The sequence below is a fragment of the Myodes glareolus genome, chromosome 13, assembly GCF_982192425.1.
Source record: "Myodes glareolus chromosome 13, mMyoGla1.1, whole genome shotgun sequence".
NCBI classification, from domain to species: domain Eukaryota; kingdom Metazoa; phylum Chordata; class Mammalia; order Rodentia; family Cricetidae; genus Myodes; species Myodes glareolus.
Genome location: NC_142038.1, coordinates 17,003,446 through 17,023,287, shown reverse-complemented (window position 1 = coordinate 17,023,287; position 19,842 = coordinate 17,003,446). Strand labels below are relative to the sequence as shown.

Here is a 19,842-nt window from a genome sequence, read left to right as displayed (position 1 = left end):
ACCAGAAAATCTCATATTGTTGATAAACATTTTCATCAAAGTAGCATGATATAATAACAAGATAAAAGCAGGAAGAACAAAACTGGAGATACTACCACGCATGACCTCAAAGTATACTTCAGAGTCAAAAATGCAAAACTTATGTAGTATGTGGTGCTAGTAGAGAAACGAATAGATAGAATAGAATGCAGAACTGAGAAACAAACCCACTCAGTTACAGACACATAATTATCAACAAGAGTGCCAAGCACATATGTTGAAGGAAAATGGGTACATCCAAAAATTATTAACTCTGAGAAATACTTAAGAAGAAAATATCTTTCCTCTATAGAAAATGTGATGTCTAAAAATGCAATAAAAAAAGGAATTTGGATTTGAAAAATATTTAAAGGTAAAACTTCCCATTATTTAACAACATACATGCATACATTTATTTAATTAATAATTTTATGAAAGTTCATCGTTAAATCAGCAAAATATATGCCATACATGTTGCTGATATACTCCTAAAACCTAGAGTCAGTGACATTCGTTGAAACAATGAGAAGAAAGCAATCTAATCCATGTCTAGTGGTGTGACACTTTGAATTCCAATGGGTTTCCCATCAGGAACTAGGGAGGCCAAAGTAATGTTCCAGTTCTCAGATGCTGAAAGACTTAAGTGACAAATCTTTCAAGTCTCAAATGAGCTGGTGATGCAGAAACTATCCATAGAGCATTGCCAGTAAAATGTGCTTCCAGAATAATTGTTAAGCCAGGTTATTTTCTGATAAAATAAAATGAAAGGGATTTCTCTCTACCACTTTAATCATGGTGGAATAGCAGCTCATTTTCTATAAATCAGTATGAATAACAACAGGAATCTTCAAAAGCTGTAAGCAGAATAAACAATAGGAACTATACAAGATCAATTAAATAGTTATTTCTTCCTGTTTATTATTTAAAACCATATTTAGTAAGTGGAAATAAAAACTAGAACAGTATCTACTATGTGTATTAATTCTCAAAATATAAATAAATAAGTCATTTAAATCCAGCTACTTAAATGCTTTCATAGTTCTCGGATAAACCATTCAATGCTACTGGGTGTCTCTGGCCTTATATTTCTGATTCTGTAGCTACATTTTAATTATAGGAATGAGCTGCTTAGAATTACATTTATCTTCTGAGAATTTTATCAAAATGCTTTTCCCATACCATTTTGAAGCATGAATTTTTTTTCTTTGTTTTGCAGTGTGTTAGACTTCTGACACTGCAACAAATACCTCAGACCATCAACAGCTTTGGAGCCTGGCCTACAAGAGCTAGTTTCAGGATAGGCTCCATGAAAACCAAACCAAAGCAAAACAAAACAAAATGATTAAAAGAAGTAGCAGAGAAAGAAGTGTGTTCTTTTTTTACCCCGTAAGCGATGCTGTCCTCATGTTGAGGACAAAGGACAAGGACACAAGTGTCTCTCATTCCAAAGCAAACAGCCTCCAGTGGAGTCAAGCCTCCCTTGTACTTACTGAGAAACAGAAAACTAGTCTAACTGCTCCAAGGGACATTTCAGTGTAGAAAGAAAATGGGGGTAAATGTCTTCCTGGAAATCTTTGAAAAGTCTTCTGAAGACAGAGTCAGCCCCTTCTACTGGGAGGCAAAGACATTCTGCTGTCCCTGGTGACCAGTGCAGAATTAAGCTATAAGGTGAATCCTCTGAGAACCACAGAAGTTTCTGCAAAAAAATTTGTTTTCCTTTCCTTCTGAAGATGGAGAGAAGGTCTGTAGTGGCCTTGGCGACCTATCATGTGTCTTTCTAAATAGAGCTAGAGGTAACATGAGACAAGGCCCATGGAGGTATAAGATCTCTTATGCCTGGTCTTGGAAAGGATGAAGGAGCTTCTAAGAGGTTGGGTGGGTATACAGATTGTTACTCAGGCTTCAAACCTTCGTAAGGACTGTTACACAGGAAATGACCCACATGTGTGCATGAAGAGCCCTGAGCTGATTTCTAATACCATAAATGTGGGTCGTGGACACACACGTGCATCAGGAAAGATGCAGTATAGGGGTATTACTTAGCAGCCCCCCAGAGAAGAGTAGTGAAGAGTTCCGAAGTCTTCTTCTTCATGGCATCTCCTTTCTCTCACGGGCCTCAAAAAAGGAAAGGCAGGCTCTTTGGGCTGGTTCCTAACTGTCACTCAAAGTTCCATGTATTAGAGACTTGATGCCAGCTGCTGGGGCTACTGGAATATGCAATAAAATTTAGAAAGAATTTCAGAGGTTGGGAACAGTATGGGGGATCTTGGGAATCACTCTTTCCTTGCATTGGTTGTCATCTAGCATTAGGTGAGCCAGAATCATCTGCCATGTACTCCTACCATGATTGATAGTGTTATCATGGGCCCAAAGCAACAGGTCCTTGCTAACAACGACTGGAACTTCTGATACTGTAAGCAATAATAACCTTTCCTCTTTATAACTCAAATATTCAGATGTTTTCGGTATGTTAATGAAAACCTGAATAACAAACAGGAAACTGCATAAATGCGATTCTAAAATGGACCATGACTCTACTGCCCCATTTATTACTCCAGTCTGCTTGGAGGTCCTAGAAGATTGAAGGAACAGATTGTAAATCCATGTCTCCATATTCAAAAGTCTAGCTAGCAATGAGGAAAGAGAACCTTTAAATTCTGGATTACAGTTTTCAGTATGGCTAGGTTGCCCTTGAATCTGCTCAAGACAACCTACAAATGCCAGGAGAAGAATATTTAACCTGTGCTTGAAGAAACGGTGACTAAAATCCCTCTTTTAGAAATTTTGAAATGACAAAGCCCGGTACACCGATTTTAACATTCTCTTGTTTGGCAACCACCCTGAGAGGAGATTCGGGGCTTTTTCTGAGCTCATCTTATGTGCTACTATCCTTCTAGTAACCACTCAGATAATAAGATGACCTCCAGAAAACAGCGTATTTCAGAACTTCTTTATTGAATTCTTAGTGATCGCTGGGCACCATTTATTATGATTCAGTCTATTGAACAATTGGCATTTCTTCATTTAGTTCTGTAGACCAACAGCTTTCAAATGACTTTGTCCAGTGAGAGATCACATAATAATGTGACTGGGGATGACAGTTGATCTCCATGGTAATGAATGCCAAAATAATGATATTTTCATTCTTCAGGTGCTCCTAAAGATATTTTTTTAAGACAATGAATCAGTAGCAAACTTAGAATCATCTTTTAATAACCCACAGAGATTGAGAAGCGTAAAACTTATGGCTAGCCTCAGGCTTCATTGCTTTAACAGCACTTTCGCTAGAATATCATTACCTGAATGTGAGGCGCTTTTGCTTCCCATCTGGGTTTCTGACTGGCTGTGGCTAACTGGTGTGAGGTCTTGGCAGCTCTGGATGGGGGAGTCTCTTCCTGCAGGGTCAGTTCCTGAAGGCTTCTCAATATTTTTCATTTCCATTTCTTCATGATGGATCCAAAGGTCAGGAGGTCGGAGGTCCTTTTGACTGCCCTTCCTCTTGCTCACACTGTGGGTGGCCCGTTTCCTATGCAACAAAGTGAGAGAGCAGGTGTGAGTCCTCCTATCCAATGGGGCCTTCTTTTCTTTGTAAGTTCAGGTTAAAAGCAGAGAAAAGAAACAAAAGGACTCCCAGGAGGAATCAGATAAAACCCCAAAATTGGCAGGCTTGTCTTGGCCTTCTTTCCTCTTCTCCCCCCAGAGTCTCAACACATTTCTAGGAGATGCTGAGCTGAATCCCCAGGGGGTCCCAGCAGCCTGCCAGAAGCCATTCTCCAGCTTCAGCAGCTGGAGATTCATGCACAAGGTGACAATGGGTTAGAGGAAGCCATATGCCAATCTTTGGCGGTAGGCATAAGGTACCTGACTGCAACATCTGTTTCAGAGATAAATGAAGGAGTAGCTTTGAAAGGGCAGAGAGAAATAAAAAAGGCCAGAATTTGTGCCAACAGCTGAGATCTGAGCTTAGAAGAAAGTCTATGCCTCAGCTGTATAATTTAATGTGCAACTGGGATGCTTGCTATTTGAAAACAAAAGGCCGCAGGAGGACATTCCTAGGTGAATAAACACTTTCCCTTGGAGTCCTGTCTGGATCCAAACACAATGAGAGTTGTTTTTTTGAAATTAGAAGAAAAAAAAGATCCCTTCTCTGGAAATGTGTTTCATATCTCTCTTATTTGCTTCAGTAAGATTTAACTACTTTTTTTTTTAGTGATAATTACAACTCGAGAATACTGAGACTCAAATGTTCTCTGTATAAAGTAAAGTAGCAACGTGCTTGTACACTAACCATTTGCATCAGCAGCAGTCCACAAAACTATGGCTCACAGGCCAGATCTGCCCCAACCTATCTTGTAAATAAAGTTTTATTGAGAAGTGGGGTCACTCCTTTGCCTGTGCAGTGCAGTGACAGAATTGAAGAGTTGTTTTGAAAACTGTGTTCTGAAAATCTTAAACTGGGATTATTACAAACTCCAGAGCTACTTTTAACTGCATTCTAATTTCATGAATGTTAATCTCTACTTGAAACTTCAATTAAAAAAAATAATATAAAACAGAATGCAAATAGCTAAAATCTGATTTGGACAGAAGCCCTTAAAAATCCTTAGAAACACGTACTTTCTACTTTTCTCATTTACAAGTGACTGCTTTATTCAGGAAATGGCTTCCAATGTTTGGGAAGTATCCAAGACAAGGTAATCTCCTCTCTCTCTCTCTCTCTCTCTCTCTCTCTCTCTCTCTCTCTCTCTCTGTGTGTGTGTGTGTGTGTGTGTGTGTGTGTGTGTGTGTGTGTGTGTTTGTAGGTCAGAGGTCAGTCTTTGGTGATATTTATTCAGAACAGTTTACCTTATTTTGGAATCAGGGTCCTGAAAATCACCAATTAGACTAGGCTGATTTACCACCAAGCCCCAGATATTTGGCCATCTCCACAAGCCCTGAACCTGACCTAAGGTGTCTGGGTTTTGCAATGCTGTAGGGGATCGAACTGAAGTCTCCATGTACATCCAGCACAAGCACTTTAATGAATGAGGCATTTTCCCCAGGCCTCAAACAAGCTAATCTTCATGAAAAAAACGACCACCTATGCAAGACCATCGGGAATGACGTTTCCTTTCCAATTACTGACTTAGAAGCTTTGCAAACGTTTTCCAATTAATGTTCAACGGTACAATTTGTTGAAATTTCCCAGCATTCTTTCTGTCTTTCTGAAGTATACTAATGGGAACAGGAGACAAAGAGCTCCAGACTTACTAGCTGCTTTGTGGTTTATTAGACAATAGTGAGCATTGCTCTACTACCGCACTACATCATCCCTTCGGTCAAACTTAAGTCCAAGTTGGCTTTCTAGTGTCCAAGACAATAATCGCTGGCTCCCTATATATGAATCCATTTTCCTGCACTTCACCTGACCTCCTCAATAGATCTGCAGCACTTACTATGTGCTTTCTACTCCTAGTGACAGTATAGAAGATTTTCTCACTGTTAAACAGATCACCGTTTTGTCTTTCTTTCTTTCAGTCTAAAATGTATAAAAGACACGCCATGATTGTCTTCAGAGAAGTACCAGTTCCCACACACAGAATGACACCATGTGCTTCATCAGGGTAACTTGATATTTAAATTGTCCATGAAAGAATTTCTGATCGGAATTTTTTACTGGGGTCAGAGAGGTGGCTCAGATATCCAAAGCCTTGCTGATCTTACACAGGACCCAGGTTTAAATCCCAATATCTTAGTCAGGGCAGCACATAGTGACCTATAAGCCCAGCTCTGGGCATCTGGTCAACTTCCATGCGCACGCGCGCGCACACACACACACACACACACACACAAGCATGCATACATACACAGAGATATAGAGATGATTTTTAAATCCTAAAAAAAAAAGTTCTTTTTTTGTGGAAAGCATAGGAGAGATGGATCAACCCTGTAATCCTACCATTAAAGATGCTGAGGTAAAAAAGGCATGTTGAGTTTTAGGGCTACATAGTGAGTGCTATATCAGCATGGTTTACAATTGAGAACCTATCTCAGAGGAGCAAACAGATAAACACACACACACACACACACACACACACACACACACACACATTTTGAAACCAGGAATAAATCCAGAATTCTTGTTGACTCATGCTTAAATGTACGCCTTGTTTAAGCTTCCATTTACCCCATCTCTCTCACTCTCTGACTAGGGATCCTGGGTGTCCTATAATTTTAAAACAGTTCCAAATCCGGGAAAAGGCAGTAGCTTTTTGTTGGTTGTGAATCATGCACTTAACTAGGAAAAGGAAGTCATGATTCCTGGTCAATGCAGACAGCTTTGTGGATCGACTTCTTGCAGATTCCAGTCTTTTCTCGGCAGCGCTTAGCTGATCAGTGAGATGCTGGGAAGATCCCGCAGGTCTCTAAACAGGTTCATTTGCTGGTTGTGTGTGTTTTGTCGGGTCCCATTCAGCCCTCCTCTTCCCACAAGGCTGACTTTTCAAGAGAGGAGCCGTCTGCTCAGAAATGTTCCTCTCCAGCCCTTCCCTGCGCAGTGTGGCAGGTGTGCAATAAACCAGGCAGGTGCTCCTAACTAAAGCTTCTGAAATTTGTCTTCAAACTCTACAAAGGGCAGTTGTCACCCTGACCTTCTGCCCATCTGTTGTCTCCCTAGCTTAATGGCTGAAACTATAGAAGAGAACTCAGTTCTCTGATTTCGGCAGAAGAATCTCCATAACGTGTACAGATGGACCTTGTGATAATTTCTCAGAGTGTGGCCCAGGACAGAGCTGGAGGAGGCACTGCCTATGAAATCGGCAGGACTACTGAACAAGAGGCCATACTGAGGGGTGGGAGGAACTGTGTTCTTACAGGCAAATTTAATGCATGTCAATTTCTGCCAGGAGAGTTATTTAGTTTTATTTGCTTGCATCTTAAATCTGCTGTTCCTATTAAGTGAAGCAATACCACACAATGAACCCTTCCTCACAATGCAAACATTGCTCCACTATTTTATATGATAAAATTGAAGTCCTACTCACTAGCTTGCGACCCAAGTAAATAGACAGATTATTGTTAAATATATGATGATATATATCAATAGAAATGTGACGAAATAAACATGTCTATGTTTATTCAAGTAAGAATTTCCTCATGATCAATAAAAATAATTACGATTTACTTAATGTAATAATTTGCATTCCCTTGTAAAACAGGATGAGCACCTCACTCTTCAGAGACGTGGTCACAGAGACAGCAAAGAGGAATAAGGTGTGTTCCTTATTCCGCAGCACTAACTGCCTTCCACTCCCACTTACTGAGAGCTCAGTAAAGAAGATTATTTCTCTTTCAGATTGGAAATGATCTTGCTTTCATCTGTATTAACTGGTTCTAATGTTTCTGTGGTGGAGATCATGTGGGGGAAAGTCCTCCCTAAAATTAATAAAATAAGAAAACTCATACATAATTTTAGGGAAAAACCTTTTACCCTTTCTTTCAGCATGCATCTTATAATACAATTATACTGTTGTTGCTCTGTGGTAGACCTTGAGATTAGGAATAGTGATGCCTATGGAAGTTCTCTTCTCATACAGGATTGTTTTAGCTATCCTGGATTTTTGTTTGTCCGTATGAAGTTGAGCATTGCTCTTTCAAGGTCTCAATTAAAGAATTGTGTTGGAATTTTGTTGGGGATTGCATAAATCTGCAGTTTGTTTTTGGTAAAATGACCATTTTTATTATGTTAATTCGACTGAACAATGAGCATAGAACTTTCCATCTTTTAATATCTTCAATTTCCTTCTTCAAAGACCTGAAGTTCTTGTCATACATGTCTTTCACTTGCATGGTTAGAGTGACCCCAAGATATTTTTGTTGTTTGTGGCTATTGTGAAGAGAGTTGTTTCCCTGATTTCTTTCTCAATCTTTTTATTGTTCATTTCTAAGAGGGTAACTGATTTTTCCTTTATAATTAATGTTTTATCCAGTCACTTAACTAAAGCTGCGGGAACTCTCTGATAGAATTTTTGGTGTCACTTTTATATATTATCATATCATCTGCAAATAGCGGTACTTTGACCTTTTTTTTTCCCAGTTTGTATTCCCTTGATATCCTTTTGTTGTCTTATCTCTTTAACTAGAACTTCTAACACTATCTTGAATAGATATGGAGAGAGTTGACAGCCTTGTCTTGTTCCTGGTTTTAGTGGATTTGCTTTCAGTTTCTCTCCATTTAATTTGATATTGACTGTCAGCTTGCTATATATTGCTTTTATCATATTTAGGTATGCTCCTTGTATCTCTGTTCTCTCCAAAACTTTTATCATGAAGGGGTGTTGGATTTTGTCAAAGGCTTTTTCAGCATCTAATGAGATGATCAAGTGTTTTTTTTTTCTTTCAGTTTGTTTATATGGTAGATTACTTTGACAAATTAAAAAACAGTTTGATATTGGCATAAAAACAGACAGGTAGATCAGTTGGATGGAATCAAAGACCCAGACATAAATCCACATACCTTTGGACACCTGATTTTTGACAAATAAGTCAAAATTATACACTGGATAAAAGAAAGCATCTTCATAAGTGATGCTGGTAAAACTGGTGGCCATCTATCACTGCATAAAAATGCTGGCCATCTATCACTCTGAACAAAATTCAAGTTCCAGCAGATCAAAGACCTCAACATAAATCCATTTACACTGAACATGACAAAAAGGGAGTGGGAAATCACATTGAACACACTAGTACATGAGACAACTTTCTGAATAGAACACCAGCAACACACACACACTGAGATTGACAATTAATAAATGGGACCTCATGAAACTGAAAAGTTTTTGTAAGACAAAGGATAGTGTCAAAAGGATGAGATGACAGTCTACAGGATGGAAAAGCTTATTAACCAACTATACATTTGACAGAGGGCTTATCTCCAAAATATATGGTGAACTCAAGAACCTAGACATCAAAACAACAACAACAGAACAAATAATCCAATTTAAAAAATGGGGTACAAACCTAAACAGAATTCTCAACAGAAGAATCTCAAATGGCCAAGAAACACTTAAAGAGATGTTCAACTTTCTTAATCATCATGAAAATGCAAATCAAAATGTCTGAGATTCTATGCCAACTTATTCTAGAGAGAATCTGGAGCAAGGGGAAAACTCCTCCATTTCTGGTGGTTACACAAACTTGTAAAACATCTTTGGAAATCAATATGGTGTTTTTTTCAGAAAAGTAGGAATCAATCTACCTCAAGATTCAGCTATACCACTCTTGGGCCTATACTCAAAGGATGCTCAATCATACTATAAGGACACACTTGCTCAACTATGTTCATAGCAGTTTTATTTGTAATAATCAGAACCTGAAAAAAACCTACATGCCACCAAACCAAAGAATGTATAAAGAAAATGAGGGTACATTTATGTAATGTAGTATTATTACATAATATTAGTCTGCTGTCAAAAAAATGACATTAGGAAAGTTGAAGACAAATGGATTGAACCAGTAAAAATCATCCTATGTGAAGTAACTAAAACCCAGAACGACAAGCATGATATATATTCACTCATAAATACATATTAGCTTTAAAATAACAGATAACCATGCTACAATCCACAGACTCAAAGAGTCTAGATAAAAAGGGGGCCCAAGTGGGGACACATGGATCTCTGGGAAAGAAGAAGAGATCTCATGGATGACTTAATGCAGTTGGGGATGGGAGCTTGAAGGATTGTGTTAGGTCGTGAATGAAGGGGTAGAGTACTGAAAAGACTGATTGGAAAGGGGTGTCATTTCAGGGTCAGGTAGAAATCAGATGCAAAGAAACTCCTACAAATCTACAAGATTGACCCCAGTTGAGACTCCTAGCAATAATGGATATGTAACCTGAACTGGCTGGCCTTCTCCTGTGACACATTGGTGACTACACCAATTGTCATCAGAGAGCCTTCGTCCAGTAACTGCTTAGAACAGATGCAGAGACCCTCAGCCAAATATTAGGCAGAGATGAGGGAATCCTGCTGAAGAGAGGAAAGAAGGATTTTAGGAACCAGAGGGATCAAGGAAACCACAAGAAAACCCACAGAAACAGATTACCTGGTTTATCGGAACTCACAGAGTCTGAACCAACAACCAGGGATCCTGCATGGGAGTGGCCTTCTACATATATGTGACAGTTGTGTAGCTTGGTCTAGTTGTGGGACAAGACTACTAACAATGGGAACAGGACCTGTTCCTAATACTTTGGCTGGCTCTTGGGAACCAATTCCTCATACTAGATTGCCTTGCCCAGTCTAAATAAAAGGGGAGATGCTTAGTCTTACTGCAACTTGATATGCCATGCTATGTTGATACCCATGGTTGGCCTGCTCCTTTCTGAACAGAAATAGAGGAGGAGTGGATTGATGGGAGGGGGTAGAGGGGAATGGAGAAAGGAGATGTGGGAAGAGAAGGGAAACAACAGTTGGGATGGGAAATAAATTTTATTTATTTTAAATAAATATTTTTTATTTAAAATAAAAATTCATAAAAATTTTTAAAAATTCATAAAAACCCTAATTATACATGTGTGAAATTAAAATATAATTATATGATTTATGATTTATTTCCTTAATATTCTTCCCTTGCTCTCTCTAAAATTTTAGCTTCTTTTACATTGTTGTTATATGTATGTATAAGTATGTATGTATGTGTGTGCATATGTATATATATGGAAGTACAACCTGCTCAATCCACATGTTATTTTTAAACTGTATTGATTTGGTATGTGTCTGCACATGCTTGTGTGCTGTAGAGTACATGTGGAGGTCAGAGGACTTTTGGGAGTGAGCTCCCTCCTTCAGTCACATGGACTCCAGGGATTGTATTCAGGCTCTCAGTACTGGAAGTAGGTACCTTTATGCCCTTGGCCATCTTGCCAAGACTTTACAAGATATTTCGTCAGAGAATAAGATGAAGGTTGGTGAATATGTCACTGCTAACAGGAGAGGAAGTGTGGAATTAAATCACACTTTGTGAGTCGGACAATGAAAAACCAAAGTTTGATTTCTTTGGGTCATTCACAGGATCGTGTCTTTGTCTCCTTGTTCTCAACTTTATTAGCTGGTTATGTTTAGGGCACACTCTGCCTTTTCCTGTTGAAAATTTCAAACTCTTATTATTCCAAAGGCCTTCCTGTGGGTTTCAAGGTGCTTTAAGGTGTTCTCCAAAGACTGACAAGTTTAGTTCCACACCTTAGAGAGCAGACATTTTCCCTGTGTAGGGACAATACATACCCTGGAACGTAGGCCATTAGTCAGGATGTCCACAAAATAATGAGGGAACCAAGCAAAACTGGGACTCCAAACCCAGTACAAAGAGTATCATTAAATTCAGGGTTCTTCCTGAATATGCCAAGGCTTTAACCACTACTGAATTTTAGCATCTGCTTCCTGCCCCTTCACATGAATTCTCAACTCTAGCTCAGACACCTGAAACCTTGACACCATGTCATGTCTGAACAACCCTTCTCAGGAACATCAGATCAAGATGTTATTCAATGTTTTACTCTCCTGCTGCCTGTCTTGCCGTGTCTCCTCTCTTGCACACCTGTTTACTTGTTCTGTTTTGTCACCTTGCCTATAGCCACGACAGAAGACCCTCACCATCAGGTAAAACATGCAGCGTTATGCTCTCGGACTGCAAGAATATTGAATCCAAAATAAACCTATATTCTTGACAAATGAGCCAGTTTCACGTATTTTGTTATAATTGACAGTCAATCACTCACTAAATTAATTAGCTCTTGTTCCTGACTTTTGTTAAGTGTTATGAACTCTGGGAGACCGTGCCGGATCTCAGTGTTCACACCTGAGACTGACTTTGTTAAACTCCTTCCATCAACTTTCTCCTTTTAGGCAGTGAACTGGCTAACCAGTAACCACCAGTTCCAAACAGTATGACCCATGACTGTAGCTGGACAGAAATTAAATATACAGACTGTCTCTGGACCTCTCTGGAGCTTTTCTAAGGGTGCACTCTTCACTGGTTCTATTTCTACACAGAGAGCTTAGGGACACAATAGAGACCATCAGTAGAGCTATAGGGTGTATGAGAGAGAGGAAGTCCAGGTGTGACAGAAGGAGGAAAATAGGTTGCTGGAGAATCTTTCTTACAATGAATGTAGAGAATAGACATTCAGTCAGCCACTGCCAACCAAGCCTCGGTGTTTAAGTTGGGGCAAATGAGAAGCCAATAACAAAACAAAAGGAAAGGGGACAAAAGGCGTTGAAGCCAGTGAGAGAGTGGATGTAGCAGAAAATACACGTCAGACTGGATTTAATAAAAACTTAGAAGCCAATGGCCAGGAGACTGACAACTTCCAGAATCTGCAAACATGAGCAGATGTGCTGGTTCCAAGGTTCTGCTGGAAGTGATGGGTTGTATTTAAATCATATTTTCATTCTAAATGTTGTACATGATGCAACCCTCTATAGACAGTAAAATCAAGAACTGTAAAATATGAAAATGTTTTGAAGTCATTAAAGACGTTATTTTCTGACATTTAAACATAGAAAAGGAGTAGAAACCTTTTCAAATTGCTGGACTCCTCTTTCTTCCTTAATGCCTAAGAGCTAAGCATTCTGTAAGTTTGTAATGACATTGAGTTTGATATGCTATATTTAGTCATCCATTCAGCACGCATTGATTACCTGCCTGCAGGACTCCCTGCCAAATGTGATAAATATGTACTGTGGAGGAACAATATCTCCAACTGTCTAGAAGCAATTACAGAGATGGGTAGAATAGAGGCATGGCGGAGTCCATTTCTGAGGGCTATTTACAGAAGAATCTACAGAGAAGTAAAAGGAAACAGAAACGCACAATTGTCTCTGGGGGTTGTGTAAAATTTGCAAGTCTAACTGTAACTTAATTATAGAATTACACTGGACAGAAGTGGGTTTAGTCAGGGTCAAGCAATAGAAACGCATGGTGAATTATGGAAAAACACAGAGAGAGCCATCAGGAATAGAGCCGGAGAAGGAAATTCTTTTCCTCATGGAGTCTGTTGCTACTCACTTCCTCTGCTGGGCTGAAGAGCGCCGGGTACAAATCACAGCTACGATCACCATGACCAACACGGTGAGGATGCCGACGGTGACCACAGTTATCACAAGCAGGCTGCTGTTCTTCTGGGGAGTGACACTGCCATGTGGGGGATGCATCTGTCCGATGGGCGGTTCTGGGGGAAAAACAAGCATAGAGTTCAGGTTTAGGTAGAGGTCCTCACCACTGCTCATCAGGCCGTAAGAAAGATGAAGAGTTCTTACTGTTGAAGCCTGACAAATGTGGACAGGAAAATGTGGACAGCTATTCAAGATAGTCCGAAACAGAAAAAACAAATGTAAGTGTTGATTAACTAAACAATGGTGATATATCCATTTAATAGAATACTGTCCAACCATAAGATATAGAAGTTCTGATTCAAGCTACAATGTAGAAGCTAAGCGAAATCAATTAAAGGCTGGGTAGTGCTTCATTCCACTCATGAAATACCTAGAGTAGGCAAATCAATGAAAACGGAATGCATTTTAGTGTTGGTCAGTGCATGGAAAGAGTGGCCAGTGAGAATAGATAATGGGACTGAGCCGCCTTTTTAACTCCCAGAACCATTCTCAATTAGATAATGTAGTGCTAGCCTAACCTACTTATACTAAAAACATAAAACTTGAATCAGTTCCAAAGGTGATTTGTATATTTTGATCCACAAGCTAAGATGTATAATATTGAGAGAAAAAAAAATCCGTGGAGTCTGCTTTGTGTTGGTAAGCTACTCATGGTATGGAGTATTCCCTGGAGTATGGTTGCTATACCTAGCCACACTCAATTGCAGAAAAATGGTTTTCTCTCTGCCGTCATATATGATCCGAAAATAATTTCTTGGTTAAAGGTGGGACTCTGTGTTCACTTCCCCTTCTTAGTTCTGTTTTTTTTTTCTCCTGGATTTAGGTTGTGTGCATACTGCTAGAGTCTCTGTGAGTTCATATGTGTATTACATCGGTTGTGTCTGAAGGTATAGTTGTATCTTCCCATTGGCATTAAAATATTTGCAGGGAATATTTTGAGTTCCTACTAATAATTTACTAGTTTCAGAACAATCCTTTAACAGATACACATATGACTTTATATCACATTAACTTGAATAGTTGAAATATGATAGCATTTTGGGGGAGAAAAAGCATGTTTTTAACCTGGTAGCCTATATGTGTTAATTTAAAAGATACCCAGCAGTTCTGAGTATTTGTAAATCAACTAATAATTTCATCTTTTTACTAATAAAGGGAAATAAAGTACTAAAACATTTCAAGTTTAACATTGTTTCCAAATGGAGGTTAACAAAATAATGTTTTATAGACTCTGTGGATCATTTGATCAAATTCACTAAACTGATTTTTCAAATTCCAACTAGCAAAGGGAGTTGGAACTTCTTGGTGAGCATAGCAGGTTGAGTTGAAGGAATTTTCATGGTGGTTGTCTTTCAAACAAATGTAAAGCACACATTATGTTTGTAGAAGCTGAAGCATGTTCAGCATTAAGAAAGGATGTGGAGTATATTCTAAAAATTAAATACATAATAAAATTGAAATAGTATCATGTTAGCAAATATTTACCTTTGATTCTACCTGACATAAGATAATATTTAAGAAGCTTCTTCAGCTTCTGCAATTTAATTAAGGGCTTTTAACCCTGAGAATTCATGAACTACAGCACTGTTTTCTGTTTGTTTGCTTGGGATTTTTTTAGTTGAAATTCAAAAGTGAATTTTTGAAAGGGTGGCATGAAAAGAAAAGAACATAAATATTAGCAGGGTCTAAATTTATTTGCAACTGCCTTGAGTATCTGACAGTAAACTATTATTCTATTACTATGTTTGAAGGATGAACCCACCAAATGTAGAGAGAGTCAGAAAACCCCCATAATTCTGTCAGTATAAGAGAGATGTATGCAATTTCATTATGTGAGAGGTTCAAGAACAAAAACTTGAACAAATTTTTGTCAATGCAGATTTCTTTTAAGGGTGAGATGCAGGCACAGACTTTGTTCTATGAGACCTTTTTTACATAGTTAATTGGGAAAAACTGCCCCCTTGCCAAACCTTAACTCTAGGCCTTTAACTGGGAATCTTACTTTTCACAGGACATTGTGGAATCATTTGTTAGAGCCAGGGCTTGAGTCAGATTGCATATTCAGCATAATTCTTCTGCTAGCAATATAGTAGAGGAAAGAAATGAAATTTCTTTGTCATCCTCTGTGTGTCTATGGGTTTCCAGTTCACTGTAATCAGTTAGTGTAATAGTCCGTCTCTCTAGTAGTGATCTAGATGCCTTGCAGGTACATCATTAGCCTCATTCACTTGACAAAATATTTTTAAAACATCATGAAGTGATGGAGAAAGCTGAGCAGGAATAATGCCAACAGATTATGTGAACTGGCTAGAAGCACTGAATGTCATTATTTGTTTTCCCTCCACGAACTTGCCTTGTGAGGTAATGTTCGTTATGTCCAATTTAATTATAATTTTATTCTCACTAAGAATTTTATTTAGTAAAAGATAAAAAAGTGCAAGTAGTGACACACATTTCTCCAAATCACTGTCCTTTTCTTCATCTGAGGACTATGTTAAACAGGAAAATTCTGTTGATTGACACATTCATGTCAGATTTAGTTTGGAGCCTGTTTTTAAACGCCGGTTTCATTTTATTTTGAAAGACAACTTCAAGCACTTAAACAACTTTTAAGTTTGATCCACACTGGAAAGCTGCAACATTTAAGAAGTGAAAATACAAGCATTTAGAAGTAATTTTGAATAATTTCTTATTGCTTATACATAACGTTAAGAAGCATATGTACACTGAAATTGAAATCTCATATAAAGAATTTACTTATATTTGATACTTAAACAATTGTAAACAAATTACAACTTTGCTTGCTAAACCTAACTCTATCCAACAATCCAACACTGCATCCATTAGGATTTATAGTTTCTGAGAGGAGACAACTTTGCCTGTGGCTTACACTTTCTCCACCATTAGCATTTGCATCCACTGCTTGGCAATACTGAAAGCCATGAGGGGACAATTACACTTTCCTTATTATCCATATGGTTTCCTTCTTTAATTTTCTGCAATTTTATCTTTCAAAAAGTACTATCCTGTGGTCATACTCATAGCAGAATGAACTCTTATTCAAATGACTTCATAAAATTGATGTTTGAAAATAAGGATGATTCAAAAGTGTATTATTTACTACTATGTATGAATGCATGTATGCATATGTGTATATGTAGGGGTATATGCATGTGTAGATCAGAAGACCAACAATGATCATATTTCTACCTATTCACTATGGGGTACAGGAATCTAACTGAGGCCATCAGGATTGAGAACAAGCACCTTTATATACACAGGCATCTTGCTGAGTCTGTAGAATGATTCTAAGGGGGATGTTGATTCCTTAAGAGAACGCTAGAACTAGAACCTTTCTTTTTTAGTGACATGTATTATGTATGTTACATTATATTCTCATTCTTAGGAATATAATATATATTATATTCTTAGGAATAGATATAGATATATCCCCACACAGTTGAAGCAACCTTTAAAAAATGCACAACTTCTGCCTACTCATAAATTTTTCTCACTATCTCACTTCGGTAGTTTAATTCTCTGTCTTTTCTACCTGGAAAATCTTTCATTTGGGGTTTTTCTTTCTGAAATAATGCATTTATAAACCTATATCCACAGTTTATTATTCGAACTCTACACTCTGTTTAGTCTTGGTAGCATTTTTATGTTACAGAAAAAAATCACTTATATTTTATGTATGTGGTTGGTGTATACATGAATGTCTGTGCACCACTTCCATGTAGTGTGCAGGGAGGCCAGGAGATGATGTAGGATCCCCTGGAATGGGAGCTACAAACAATTGTTAGTTGTCACATTGGTGCTGGGAACTAAACTCTGATCTCTGCAAGAGCAGCAAGTGTTCTTATGCACTGGACCATTTCTCTATCCCACTAGTAATATTTCTGGACTGACCTTTTGAAAGTATGAAGTGTGCCTAGCAGACTGTTAAGTCTTAAGGCAAACTGTGAATGGGAGTAAAGTAATGAAGCTGGCAACATTTGGTGGCCAGAATTATCAATACCCAAGTACTCTGCACAGCAGAAGCCATTGGTCTCTTTTCAGTTCCCACACATGACTTCCACATTAATGTTGTGCACTCCAGTCTGTGTTGACCAGAGACTGATTGAACTAGGCATTTGCTTATCAAGTATTACAGGAACGAGGCGAAGGACAAATGAAAAAGAAGAGGAAGATGTAGATCTTTGGGAGGAAGCCTCCAGGATCTAATCTTACTTCAACTTGGCTGGAATAGGTTTCAGGATGTTCTCTAAGGTCTGAATATCTTGACCCACCAAGCTAATGCATATGTTTAAATCTAATTTCTGTTTTTCTGAGATTTCATGGTGAGGTTTCTGGGTATGGTTATGTGACGCAGGCAGAACTTTCATGAACTGGATCTGTGTCCTCATTAGAGAAGCCGAGAGATTCCTGTTATTTCCACCAAGGGAGGACACAAAATATACCATCTGTGAAGTAAAGAAGTCTTCCTGTGTGCACTGTGTTCTATGACCTTGACCTGGAACTGTCTTTCCAGCCTTTGGAAGAAATATGAACAACAAATTCATGTTGTCTACCAGTTACTCAATGTTATGTAGCTTGTGACAATAACAGGAATGGATAAAAAAATAAAGGAAAGTAAATGTATTTGTCTATTAAGTTAAGGCTATTAATAGGAGAGAAAGTTATAGGGGGAGATTAAAGAGTTATTAAAGGACACTCTCATTTGTTGTGGGACAGTGACCCAAGCATCTGGTTGTATAAACACACACACACACATACCCCCATATACACACACATTCACTGTGTGCATACAGATATACTGATACCTCTTGGAAATCTTATACACTTGATTATACTAGCATACAATAGGAACTAATCATTTAATTTGCCTATTTATTATAGTTTCACAACCAAAAAACAAATTAAATAATATTTTTTCTCTTCCCATCTGGATCTTTTGTTAGGAAACTGCCCAAATGGAATTGTATCTGTTAATTAATCAAATCTCTCATGCAATCCTACTAAAGTGGGTAAATAATTTTGTTAGTTATAAAATGAAATACTGTGCAGCATTGGAGAAAAATGAGTGAGAACTATTTTAAGGACATGGATAAATTTAAACCAATTTAAAGACAAAGAGGATTTAATTGGTATTTTCATAAAATTATAGACATGTGAAATAAATTGTTTACATAGTCGTATATAAAAAAAAATCAAGCTGCAGAGTACATCAGAGAAGAGAAGATGAACAGAGAGCACACGCTGATTCAGACACATCCCGGGGATTTCAACTGCATGGTCAACTGAAGCATCTCAGAGGTTATTATGTTGTGATATATAGGATCGCAGATATTATTGCATTTTGCATATGAATGGTTTTTAGTGAGTCAAACCAAGCATGAACAGCATGTTTTCCAGTGATGAGCATGACACATTAGTCCTTTGGATCGAGTTAATTTATCCTTTGGATCGAGTTAATTTATCCTTTCAAAGATTCTGTTTCAGCAAGACTGAGACCCGCTTCTGGAGTGTGACTTTCAGCCTGCCCCATGTTCATTACCTGGTATTTCTTCCATGTGGCCCCCTACAAGCCCACAGTTGTAAGAAAAATTTCACTGGAGGAAGCAAGAAAAGAAAACTGCCGAAACTTGAGAGTACAAAGGATCAGTAATAATAAAATACAGAATTTAAACAGTGAAAAGTCCCAGTATCTTTATCAAGCACAGTTGGTGATTAGCCAACTGATAAGTCAATTGCTACTTATCATCTCTCTCCAATAGAAAAGGCTGTTGTGAACATGGAAAATACACTACACATCTCAAACCATAAGTATTTAAGTTCTTGTGCTAGTTAGATTTTATCACATCGACACAGAAGAGGGTGATCTGGGAAGAGGGAACTGCAGTTAAAAAAATTGCTCCATTACACTGGTCTATAGGCAAGTCTGCAGGTCATTGTTTTGATTAATGTGGTAGGGTGCAGCCCACTATGCACAAAGCCACTCCTGGGCCCCATTCTGGGCTGTATAAGAAAGCAATCAAAACAATCCACAAAGAGTAAATCAGTAAGCACCATTCTTCCATGGCTCCTGTTTTGGTTCCTATCTCTAGGTTCCTACCTCAAGCTCCTATCCTGATTTCCTTTGGTGATAGGCTATAAACTGTAAACTGAAATAAACCATTTCCTACCTTCATTGTTTGGATCAGCGTTTTCTCATCATATTAGAAAGCAGACTAGGGAAGACCTGTATCATTTATGGACTGCCCCAGGACTGGAACTTGTCTAATTATTTTTCATGCACCTGCCACCTCTAATTGTCATCATTTCGTGGTAGAATGTGTGAAGTTTGTCAATGACATCATTTTTCTATCACCGTAGTAAAACTGTAAGTCCACAGTCCTTGCCCTTGTCAATAGAAAATTTATTTTGGACACTGTAGAATTAACTGTGTAATTACTGTATCTAATCCAATAGAACTCAATTTATATACTTACCATTGAGAGTGCTTCTATCAATCAAGTTAGTATCAATTGGCCAATAACCTCCATCTCCATGACGACCTGTGTATATCAGCACATTAGAATGTTAGTGGATATATCTCCGGGAACTACAGACAAAGCATAATAATATGGCAAGGAAAAAATTCTAAATATGCAATGAATGAGCAGAATTA

General features: G+C 38.1%; 1 protein-coding gene across 1 annotated transcript in view; it reads right to left on the bottom strand.

Moving 5' to 3' along the window:
• Positions 1 to 19,842, bottom strand: part of Dcc (DCC netrin 1 receptor) — a 1,076,497-nt gene that overhangs the window by 52,042 nt on the left and 1,004,613 nt on the right. Inside the window, 3 exon segments of the mRNA XM_085676444.2 lie at positions 3,318 to 3,544; positions 13,063 to 13,225; positions 19,664 to 19,729. Coding sequence (XP_085532570.2) covers positions 3,318 to 3,544; positions 13,063 to 13,225; positions 19,664 to 19,729 — 456 coding nt within the window.